General features: G+C 44.6%; 2 protein-coding genes across 2 annotated transcripts; one reads left to right on the forward strand and one right to left on the reverse strand.

The window, feature by feature from the left end:
• Positions 1-716: 716 nt before the first annotated feature.
• On the reverse strand, positions 717-4320 carry LOC108328337 (uncharacterized). Its single transcript, XM_017562197.2, has 7 exons — positions 2679-4320; positions 2493-2583; positions 2224-2381; positions 2066-2117; positions 1866-1945; positions 1684-1777; positions 717-1603 (listed from the first exon to the last, which is right to left on the reverse strand). Exons 1-7 carry the CDS (start codon positions 4245-4247, stop codon positions 813-815), a joined length of 2835 nt encoding a protein of 944 aa, XP_017417686.2. The 5' UTR covers positions 4248-4320; the 3' UTR covers positions 717-812.
• A 1391-nt stretch (positions 4321-5711) lies between these two features.
• Positions 5712-7091, forward strand: LOC108327419 (uncharacterized). Its single transcript, XM_017561125.2, has 3 exons — positions 5712-5778; positions 5855-6600; positions 6783-7091. Exons 1-3 carry the CDS (start codon positions 5712-5714, stop codon positions 7089-7091), a joined length of 1122 nt encoding a protein of 373 aa, XP_017416614.2.
• The last annotated feature ends 4619 nt before the right edge of the window (positions 7092-11710 follow it).

An 11710-nucleotide genomic window follows, 5' to 3' on the forward strand; every position in this document is an offset into this window, starting at 1 on the left:
ATTAATTATGACCTTATAATTTCATAATTAAGCATTAACTCAAAGCTCATTCATTACAAAAGCCTTGTATTGATAGAAACAAATATAAGATTATTTCATATAGAAAAGTAATTATGAAGTTGTCTTGATAGGAATGTGAATACCTAAGACGAAGAAGATTAATAAAGACATCAAAGATGAAAAAACAATATAGTTGGATACTTTGCTTAATTGAATCTCATTTACCACATTAGATTGCCTAAGATTGTCTAGAAAATACAATTAACACAATATAGTAAAAAAAAAAAAAGTACCTTGAATTATGAATTAAGAAACTTTTCACAAAGAAGACTCCCAAATTAGAATTGATATTATGATTTTCAAAACCTATATATGCTTTGAACACTCTTAAACTATTATTGGATATCTTTCAAACCATATACAAACTAGTTTTTGATGCTTGATAGAACAATAGGATGCTCTTGTTTGTCAAATATTATTAATTTGTTGTTAGCAGAGTAATCTAATAGTTAAGCAGTGAATCACTCTACAGGGCAATGATAACTAAAGAGGAGACTCAGGCTACTAAATTTTTGTGTACAATTGTTGCATTGAGGTTAGAATATGACCTCATGCATTTTACCTAAACCCCTTAACACTTTCTCTAGCAGTTACCTGATTGAGGCTATTACAAGTCAAGTAAACAGAAACAAAATTGCTTAAAAGATTTACTACAGTTGTTACACTCCACTCCTTCCTTCCAATTTTTCAAGAGCGAAACAGTCACTACGTTAATTTTGCCATGGAAAAAGATGTTAATACTATGTTATTAATTATAATGTAGGGCCCATGAAGAGAGTGTTCTGTCTCATCCTCCTAGGTAGCCCAAAATTCTGATAACACCTAATTTCACCTCCAAAACCAGCTGTCACAATTACCATTCCCCATGCTGAAGGGTTCGTGGACGAGGCACCATTGGAACCATCACTTGATGAGTAATTGGAAGACCAAGATGAACCTGATGGAGTAGCTGCAGCAGATATAGAAGCCGAATCACCACCATGTCTACCTGATGAAGAGCCTGAAGCAATAGAATCGCCTAATCCATTATCTGACCGAGTAATTGCTTCGAGTTCTTCTTCTATGGGAGTGTAGTCACCTTCCATTGCTTGGTTGTTACTTTTCTTAGGAGGTACCATTCTCTTGCTGCCCCCAACTGAATCTCCAACTCCAGATTCTGTGCGTGAGACTGCTGCAGGGTCTTTCTCTGGGGACCCTGGGCTACTTTCTGTGGCTTGGTTGTTACTTTTCTTTGGGAGAGGTGGCAAATTTTTCTTGTTGTTTGCAGCAGGGGCAGCAGGGGTTGAGTTCTTCTTGGGGTTTTGTGCTGTCAATGATGGTGGTAGATCACCCTTAACGTTGCAAGGCCAGGGTATTGCTACTGAAACATCTTTACATGGGAAATGTTCGTGAGCTTGGTTAGCAATCACATTCCTGGCTTTTCCATTACAGTGCATCTCTTCATGCTTCCACACATACACTTGTGAGTCTTCACTTGCACTTATGATGTACCTTCCATTTGGACTGAACGAAGCTGAAATTTGGCTACTTGCATTTCGAAAACCTGCTTTCACCAACATGTTAATGCCTCATAATTGATTTAGGCATAGTAATTCTTCAATTGACAATATAATGCATCATCACCTATAAACTTTTGCACAACTTGTGTGCCCTCCACAATTCTTGTCCTGCAATCGCCTGAAGTTATAAGCACTTGTGATGGGTCACCCGGGGAAAACTGTGAAGAAGATGAAAAGCCAGTTAATTTTCAGTCATGAGATAAAAACATCCATGAGAACTATATTAATACAGATAGAAGAATTTACCTGGAAACCCGTAACCTTTTTCAGTAGATTTTTCTTTTTGTTTCGAAGTTCGATTGTGTTGGATTGAGTCAACTTGTAATCTGGTAGACATATATAAATGAGAATTGATAACATAGCAGAAATTGTTAAATTGAAAAATAGTTGAGGATGAGATATACACACAAAAGAAAAGAATGGACTAGTGAAGTCATTAACACTACCTTCTATGGTGTAACTTCGACAGCTCCCTTTCTGTGTACCCACTAGAACACCCTGTAACAGTTAGAAAGGGAAAAATCATTAAATTTATGAATTAAAAATTTGTATAAATCATGAAGCATTGTGAGGCAAGAATGCATATAGAGGAGGAAAAACATACCTGGCCGTCAGGGGTGTAAGAAACAGCAGTAACCATTTCATGTATATCAGTCCAATCCACAACGAGACGTGCAGGGATGTTCCACATTCTGATCTTGGCATCAAGAGATCCACTGATGAAATAATCTTCGTCAATTGGGTTGAACTGCACGCAGGTTACTGCCACAGCCAATCCAACAACGAATACCAAAAAGCAAAACAACCCAGTTAAGTAATGTGTCACGTTACGTATATCTCAAGAGAAAACAAAAGAAAGATAGAAGATCTCACCATAGTCATTATGTGCAAAGAATTTCAGGCACGACTTAGTTTCCAAGTCCCACAATCTCACTGTTTTATCCATGGAAGATGAAAGAAGTAACTGCAAGGAGAATCCATATTAGAACTCTTCTGTAAAATTAGTTTTTTCCTACAAAAGTTGATATTCCGGCTGAAATGAAATGAAATGAAAGGAACCTGAGATTTGGACCAGGACAAGTCCAAGACCTCATCCAAATGGCCATTGAAAGAACAATAGGGTCTTTCTGAGAGCGAGAACACGGTTTCCGGAACATGGACGTAGTCCGGAATAGCGCCCCCCCTCTTGCTTCCATTCTTCCCTTTCTTCTTCTTATCCGCCGACAATGGCGGCGACTCCGTGCGCTCGACGGAAGAATGCAGCGAGGGATGAATCGGCGTCAAGTTTCCCTCCTCGGGCCTCATGGACATGACGTCGCACTCCTGCACCTCCCACACGTGTATCATCTTGTCCTCTCCGGCGCTCGCCAGATACCTCCCGTCCAAACTGAACTTCAATGTCCACACGCACCCCTCGTGTGCCTGAAACTCCTGGCACATGTGCAGCGCCGATAGCTCTTTCTGCGACTTCCCGGTCTGCCGCACTCGCACCCATTCGTTCTTCGTCGTTGCCTCCACCACAGCCGTAACCGGAGACGGCGCCTCTCGCTCACGCTCTCCCACGAACCCGCTCGCCACGCCCTTTATGTTCTTCAACAACGATGCCCCTCGCCTCTTGCTCAACTTCAGACTCTTCGAAATGGAGTTCGACAACATCTTCTTACTGCTGCGCCCCTTCGCTCGCCGCATAGCCTCCTTCACCACCTCAGAATGCCCCACCGTGCGCTCAAACTCCTCCATCGTCAACTGCTTACCCGTTTGCAAATCGCTTAGCCTGTTCCACGTCCCATCTTCTCCGTATTCCTTAACGATAAACTCCTTCCCCGTGTCGAGATTCTTTATCAAGAAAAATGCCCCCACTCCTGACATTCCTATCGACGGAGTTGACACATGGCGACTCCCGGCCGTATTGGAGTCTGCGCCTCCCTCCTTCACTATGAGGCGAGTCTTGTCGGCGACGGCATACCGCCGCCGAGTAATCTCTGTAGCGGTTCTGGTCAAGCGCTGCTTCGACACCTTTCCGATGAATTCGTGCTTTCGCGATTTCTCCATCGAGAAGCTGTCAATGTCGTTCTCGGAACGTGACCGGACGAGGACGAAAACGGGCTGCGAGGGACTTGTTCTGTGCTTCGTTGTTTTTTGTCTAGTTGTTTTCTGTTTCTCGACGCGAATTGTTGATTTGACGGCGTAGTTGTTATTATGGACGACGGTGTCGTTGTGGGCGTGGTTGTTCTCGAATTTTTTGGTGATGGCACGGGCGATGGCGGCGCTGGTGGCTTTGAGGAGTTCCTTGTTCTCGTCGAGGCCCATGCTGCCAAGGAGCTTTCTTCGGCGTTCGGTGATGGATCCCGGCGCGGCCATCCAGACGTCGTAGTTGGGTTTTCCGGTGAAGTTTGCGGTGAAGTTTGACATTCGGGGATTGATGGACTGCACGGAAGACATGGTGGAGGAGAAGGAGAGACGGCTTTCCTCGAAACCGTCTATCTCCTCGTCGTCGTCGTCGATCAAATCACGAGGCACGGCGGTGGAGAGGCGGTTGTAGGTCTCGAAAAAGTGGTCGTCGTCATCGTCGTCGCCGAGGCCGTCCCAGTTCATGGTCAACGTTTTACGGCGCTCCATGGTGGCCATCGGCGAGAGACGTGGTTGGAATGGAGTGGAGAAAAGGAATGGAAATTAAGGAAATCGTACAATTAAAGAGAATGTAATGTTTGTTATTTTTTTATTATTTTTGTTATTTATTACTATTACTAGTACTAGTAATAAAACATATAAATTATATTTTTATTAATTAATTAATTACTAGTACTAGTGCTATGCTATTTTTTGAAAAAAATGTTTTTGTTGGTTGAGAGGTTTGGGAGGAAGTGAAGGAATAAATAAAGAGAGGTCGGTTACCGTTATGGAATTTGGAGGCTAAGAAACGGTCAACGTATATCCATTTGTACAATGCAAACATGTTTTGCTTCTTACGTAAAGAAAGGAAAAAGTATTTACTGCATCACGAAATCATACACCTTCACAGAGGACTCTTTTATAGCCGTTGGATTTCATTTTGTAATTTATGCTGCGTTTGGTGCATGCTTTGCTTTACCTGTGAACGTGATTTCATTCGTAAGTGGTGGCCACGTTTCGGGATTTTATGCTTCAAAAATGGTCGGTCGGTTTTATCATTATTTTGTTATTTTTTCTTTTATTTCTTTGTTTCTTGAGTTGACTTGAAAAATTGATTGGAAGGAAGTTGAGATGGTAAAGAAGAGATGCAAAATCAAGAAGTAAAATGGAGTGAGTGGTAGTGACGGAAGAATGATTGGATTTGGAATGATACCAAGATAACTTTACTTGGCAGACAAAGAACTGCATCTCAAGTCCAAGAAAATGTAAAAAATGAAATTCCAAGTCTCCGAATAACATTATTGACATACGAGGTTAAGGAGATTTTCCCAAGATTCGAACCTAACAACTCTGGATCGTTTTTTTTCTGTACTGCTTTTACTGTATTGTTTCTCTCTTTCTTCTCTGCTTCTCTGGGTAAGATGGGCTGGGTACCTGCAAAGGCACTCCGACGCTCAAGTCAGAAAGGGATCTGATCAAACATATTAGGAGTAATCTTTCTTAATTTTTCTCTATGGGTAAAAACATACCTTTTTTCCCTTGTGTTTCGTATATTTATAAAACAGTAAAACAAATTGTTACCTGAAAATCCGGACAGTTACCGAAGTGGACCGTGTAGAAGTTGTAACTGCTAGATTGTGTGTTGATACTGAGTCAACTGCTTCCGTGATTCGTGGCGTCGGTTAGCTAACATGTGTAACTGCTTCTCTGCAACCGCTAAACCGTATGCTAAAATATCGCACGCCGCATGTCGATCGTTCTATGTGTCGACATGGATAGGCGACATGTCGTACGACATGGATAGGCGACATGTCGTATGAGCGCTTCGTGTCGCGACATACTATTTTGGTTGTCGAGCACCAAGTGGTCGTCGATAATGTGCTACTGGGTTATCGGCCGACCGTTTGGTGTAGGTGTCGTTAGGTCGCCCGGGTTACCGGTCGACCGTTGTAGGATAAGGCATCCTACATGTACTATAGGATGGTCTCCTGGTCCGTGGAACTGTCAGAATTTGGACTCCGCTACGAGCCGCGAGGGTCCGTCAAGGGTCAACACTTAGCAGACTTTGCGGCTGAGTCGCTCCCCCCCAGATGACTCAATCACCAATTGGCTACTCAATGTAGACGGATCCTCCGGCAAAAAGGGGGGAGGAGCCGGTATCATTCTAGAAGGACCAGATGGACTAGTTATCGAGCAAGCCATCACTTTCAATTTCCCAGCTAGCAATAATCAGGCCGAATACGAAGCCTTGATTGCTGGCCTATCCCTAGCCAGGGAGCTCGCGGTTGATCGTTTAGAATGTCAGATGGACTCGAAGTTGGTGGTCGGCCACGTGAACGGAACCTATAAAGTCAAAGATAATCAGCTATTACGTTATTTTCACAAGGCTCAATCCTTACTACGAAATTTCGTCGAGGTTAACGTCATCCATGTACCCAGAGAGCAAAACGCAAGAGCAGATCTCTTGTCTAAGTTGGCTCATTCCAAGGAGCGAGCACAGCTGTCCTCAATCATTAAGCTGACGCTCGACAGTCCTGTGGTGGAAGCGTTCGTCACCAATCTATCAACACCTACAACAGATTGGCGCCAGCACATTAAGGATCTTATGGAAAAACAAGACAATGGAGACAGCATTTCTGTGGTTGATTCCAAGCGCATTGCACGTTTTGTGTGTATAGGTGACGACCTATACCGTCGCGGCTATGGCACTCCTCTGTTGAAGTGTATTTCAGAGGAAGAGGCAAACTACGTACTGCGCGAGTTACACACCGGGATATGCGGGTTGCACTCTGGCAAACGGACCATGAGGGCACGTGTGCTCCGCGCGGGATATTATTGGCCTACACTCGACCACGACTGTGAAACATTCGTCAAGAGCTGTATTTCCTGTCAAGCCCATGGTCACGACATCCACGCACCCTAGAAGATTTACACCATATCGTCTCTCCCTGGCCATTCGCTCAGTGGGGTCTCGACATAGTTGGACCACTGCCGATCGCCAAAGCGCAAAACAAGTTCCTCCTAGTAGCGGTCGACTACTTCACAAAATAGATAGAAGCCGAGCCATTATCCGTTATCAGTGCCCAACGAGTACAGAAGTTCATCTGGCGTCTCATCTGTCGATTCGGCCTCCCTAAGAAAATCATCACTGACAACGGTCGCCAATTCGTTGAGCGTAAACTAGAAGATTTCCTCAGCCAGTTAGGCATCCAACATGTCACCTCCTCCATCGAACATCCTCAAACTAACGGCCAAGCAGAGGCCGCGAACAAAGCCATACTGACAGAGTTAAAGAAGCGACTTGGTGAAGCCAAAGGTCTGTGGCTGGAGGAACTACCAGAGGTTTTATGGGCATACTGATGCACACCTCACGGCTCTACAGGGGACACCCCGTTCAACCTGACTTACGACACTGATGTCATGCTCCCAATCGAAGTTGGCGAGCCTTCATTGAGGCGCAATATCACCGATATGTCCCTTAATGAAGAACAGTTGAGGATAAATCTCGACATCCTCCCTGAACGTCGAGAGGTTGCCGCCATTCGAGCAGCAGCGCAGAAGCGAATGCTATCTCGCTGATATAACACCAAAGTCAAACCCAGAACCTTCAAAAATGGAGACCTGGTATGGCGAAAGCGAGGAGAGGCTAGGAAGAATCGAGCACACGGTAAGCTTTCAGCCAACTGGGAAGGACCATTTCGAATTACAGAAGACATGTCAAACGGAGCATATCGCCTCCAACTTCTTGATGGGCAACCAGTTCCCAACACCTGGAATGCCACTCACCTTATATACTATTTTAGTTAATTTTCATTTGTTATTGGTTATTCCTCCCACGTTTTCTAAACTTGTTACGAAATAAAGAGTACTTTTCCTTATGATTCATACTTAATGCCGTTTATCACTTCTAGTGTCGAGTCCCAGGGTCGTCGTCTCGAACGTCGTCTCGAACATTTCTACACACAAACGACTTAGGAGCAAGCCGCCTGGTAGATGTTCTTTCCTGAACACCCAACCTATACGGGAAACACTCCCACTGGTAGATGTTCACCCTTGAACACCCAATCCGCTTGGGAAACACTCCCTCTGGTAGATGTTCACCCTTGAACACCCAGTATTTACCTTACTCGACCATCAATCTCGACAGTCGCACATCGCATTATCTATACACTCCACATTGATACTTAGCGGCCATCACGGCAAACAAATCGCAAATTCAACAAATTTAAACATTCAGAACACAATACAATTCAACATTCACAGTCATTTCAAAATTTCAGCAAATCCAAGTTCAAAGGTATTATATCCACAAGCAGATAGCAAATCCTAATCTATTACAATATTGGGCGTGTCGCCAACAACCTCTTCGACAGTATCCGCAGCAGGTTCACTCACATCGACCACTCCATCCTGTTCAGCGTTGACAACCACCTCTTCTTCCTCTTCACCCTCCAAGACAGCATCTTCAGGTATGTCATCCAGAGGTTTAAGTTGATCCTCATGCACATCCTTCTGCACGTCAAATGCCACTCCCTCGGTCGACACTTGGAGCAAGTGCCTGGCCTGCCTCAAAGCCTTCCGAAAACCTTTGGTATGTTCACTCATAATTGCATCCTTCAGCTCTTCTACCAGCTCATTTCTTTCCGAAGCCTCCGCCTTCAATTCATTTCTCTCACGGGCCAGCACCACCATTGCCCTCTTAGCTTGCTCCAGCTCGCTCGCCAGCTGATCGCGTTCCTTACGGAGGGTCGAGCCAGCCTCCCGTGTAGCGTTCAGCAATGTCTCGGCCTCTTTCAGAAGTTGCTCCGCACGCTTCTGATTGGCATCGCAAGCAGCATGAACCTCGGTAAGTTCTTGCAGCTAAGCCCGTACCTTCTCCCACTCAGCACGTACCTTCTCCAACTCAGCCCGTACCTTCTCCAACTCAGTCCGTAACCTCCCTCTATCAGAAGCATAGGCTAGATGCCAAGCCAACGCCTATGCCCGTGTTGTCATCTCCAACATGGTATCGGCAATTTCTTGCTCACTCATGTTTTCGAAAACCCTTTTCTCCGAGGCGTCCATCTGCAGGTCCACCTTATGACCCAACGTGAAAGCAGGATCCCATACCCCTTGGGGGAGGGGACGATCAGCTTCCTTGACTACCACCTTCTTCTTCTTTGAAGCTTCGCGACTGATGTCGACCACCTTCGTCTTTCTTTTACGCACTAGCGGCACTTCAGCAGCTATTATGTCGTCAGTCGACGCTGACACTACCACTGGTACCGGCTCGGTTGTTCCCACTGGGGGGCATGGCTGCCCAACAACCTGTACGGCAGACGGCCCCGGGCGACTAACTTCCGTCCTCTCCTTTCCGATTAAGTGAAACCAACCTTTGCCACTTCCTTTTCTCCCCATAATCTCTGCAAAAACCACAATCCATCCAGAACAGTCAATAACAACAATGCAATCTACAACGACAATAAGCAAAGACACATACCAAACACCCTCGCCTCCGCGTCGTCGAACTCGAGGCAATCTATAAGCTGACGGGAAGAAAAGGGGCGTGGTAACGCAGTCAACACACCCAACGCCTCTAGTTCTTCAATCGTCATCTTATCCTCCGACCAAGAAGTGAACCTCAGTGGGTCCTGTGTCCAATACAAGGGGAATCGGGGGTTCCCCTCGCCATTGAAAAAATGCCGCCGACCGACTTCGGTAATCGACACCTTTAAAAACTTCTCTTTAAAATTCCTATATGACTGCAGGTAAAGCTCTAACAATGCGTTACCCGGCTCAAATATCAATGACACCCATCCCTTCGTGGCCACCGGTCGACATCTAAAGAAATATAGAAACAAACCTACAGTGGGCCTAATTCCTAACGCCCGACACAGCAACCCGAAAGCCTGCACGTAACCCCAACTGTTAGGATGCAACTGACTAGGAGCAACATTCAAGGTGCGCAAAACATCCATTTGGAAACCAGTAAACGGCAATCGCAAATACAAATCGTAGAACAACGCAGCATAACAGTAAAAAAATTCATCGGAAGCATTCTCCCTCCCATAGCATACCCTCTCATCGTCTCGGCAGGCTATCAACTTTATACAGGTTTGATATCCTAGGGTTCTCAACACACAACTATTCTCGATCCAGTTCGTTATCACAACCCTACTCCTAAATTGACTCCTAAGTTCTTTAACCTCACGCGCCGCCCAGCCATACTCATCTCCGCTAATCGGAGATATTACACGTCCCCCTGGACCCTCACTGCACACATTTCCATATACAAAGGCATCCTCACCATAAGGTATAGTGGTAACTTCAGGGCACTCCGCCGTTGATGACGGCCCCAGAACATCGTCACCGGTATTCTGCCCCCTTTCTTCCATGGTCAAACACTAAACACACTCAGACGAAGGAAATTTTGGGTTACCTGGTAAAGTCTCGTAGCAGCGTAAGCACTGATGATGGAGAGGAAACAAACTCGCTCACGTTAAACTTTGTTCTTCCACTGAAGTGACAAACCCCTTTCTGAATCGTGTAGAAGAAGGTAAAGCGTTTAATCGTCCCGCGCCGTAGGATTCTTTTTAATCCAAGGGCTACCAACTCGCGTCCCCTCGCTTCCCTAAAAGAGCGGGAAAACCCTAAAAAACGTAACGTCAAAACGGTGCGCATCACTTTCCCTATCAAACTCGCGTCCCCTCGCTTCCCTACACGAGCGAGAAACCCTAAAAAGCGTAACGTCAAAACGGTGCGCATCTGTATCCCTACCAAACCACACTCAACGTCCTTCCGTAACTTCGCCTGCTAATGCTAGGCTCAATTACTCGGACTCGGGGGGCATGTACTATAGGATGCCTTATCCTACAACGGTCGACCGGTAACCCGGGCGACCTAACGACACCTACACCAAACGGTCGGCCGATAACCCAGTAGCACATTATCGACGACCACTTGGTGCTCGACAACCAAAATAGTATGTCGCGACACGAAGCGCTCATACGACATGTCGCCTATCCATGTCGTACGACATGTCGCCTATCCATGTCGACACATAGAACGATCGACATGCGGCGTGCGATATTTTAGCATACGGTTTAGCGGTTGCAGAGAAGCAGTTACACATGTTAGCTAACCGACGCCGCGAATCACGGAAGCAGTTGACTCAGTATCAACACACAATCTAGCAGTTACAACTTCTACACGGTCCACTTCGGTAACTGTCCGGATTTTCAGGTAACAATTTGTTTTACTGTTTTATAAATATACGAAACACAAGGGAAAAAAGGTACGTTTTTACCCATAGAGAAAAATTAAGAAAGATTACTCCTAATCTGTTTGATCAGATCCCTTTCTGACTTGAGCGTCGGAGTGTCTTTGCAGGTACCCAGCCCATCTTACCCAGAGAAGCAGAGAAGAAAGAGAGAAACAATACAGTAAAAGCAGTACAGAGAAGAAACGGTCCAGAGTTGTTAGGTTTGAATCTTGGGCTCCATATCCCTACTGAAACAATAATTGATGATCTTTAATACATTAATATTGAAGCAATCATAAGGTATTACGATTCGTGACTTTTTTTCTTTAGAATTGTTAACACGATGGGCAAAACAGTTTAACAAAAGTATACTAATGGGATATGAACAAACCAAAACCTCAACAATTTCTCCAGTTATACTCATATTCCTGTATATAGGGATATCAAATTTAACCATGGCAGATTTTCCTACATAACTCATTTCATAACTAAATTCAGATTCCAAAGCTGCAATTTTAATAATCTATAGCAATCCTTTTAATACCAATTTTTGGACGAAGTTGATGCTTTGGAAACATGGTTTCTTTCATGATTTAATTCTATTTTTACGTTTTTTTTATCATAATTCATTTTCTTAACAAGGCAAAAAACCTAAACAAATGCGGTTTAATTTTGTACTACCTATGTTCCATATTTATTGATACTTAAAATTAGTGTAAATATATTAAAGAATATTTTC

This window comes from Vigna angularis, chromosome 2, assembly GCF_016808095.1.
Source record: "Vigna angularis cultivar LongXiaoDou No.4 chromosome 2, ASM1680809v1, whole genome shotgun sequence".
NCBI classification, from domain to species: domain Eukaryota; kingdom Viridiplantae; phylum Streptophyta; class Magnoliopsida; order Fabales; family Fabaceae; genus Vigna; species Vigna angularis.

What these genes read in the sequence shown, in the direction of transcription:
- LOC108328337 (XM_017562197.2), bottom strand. Translation starts at nt 4,247, where the DNA reads ATGGCCACCATGGAGCGCCGTAAAACGTTGACCATGAACTGGGACGGC. An exon ending in CTTACACCCCTGACGGCCAG is followed by an intron (nt 2,118 to 2,223) that starts GTATGTTTTTCC and finishes TAACTGTTACAG; the next exon opens with GGTGTTCTAGTGGGTACACA. An exon ending in TCGAAGTTACACCATAGAAG is followed by an intron (nt 1,946 to 2,065) that starts GTAGTGTTAATG and finishes TATGTCTACCAG; the next exon opens with ATTACAAGTTGACTCAATCC.
- LOC108327419 (XM_017561125.2), top strand. Translation starts at nt 5,712, where the DNA reads ATGGTCTCCTGGTCCGTGGAACTGTCAGAATTTGGACTCCGCTACGAG. An exon ending in GCCGCGAGGGTCCGTCAAGG is followed by an intron (nt 5,779 to 5,854) that starts GTCAACACTTAG and finishes TACTCAATGTAG; the next exon opens with ACGGATCCTCCGGCAAAAAG. An exon ending in ACCACGACTGTGAAACATTC is followed by an intron (nt 6,601 to 6,782) that starts GTCAAGAGCTGT and finishes TTCACAAAATAG; the next exon opens with ATAGAAGCCGAGCCATTATC.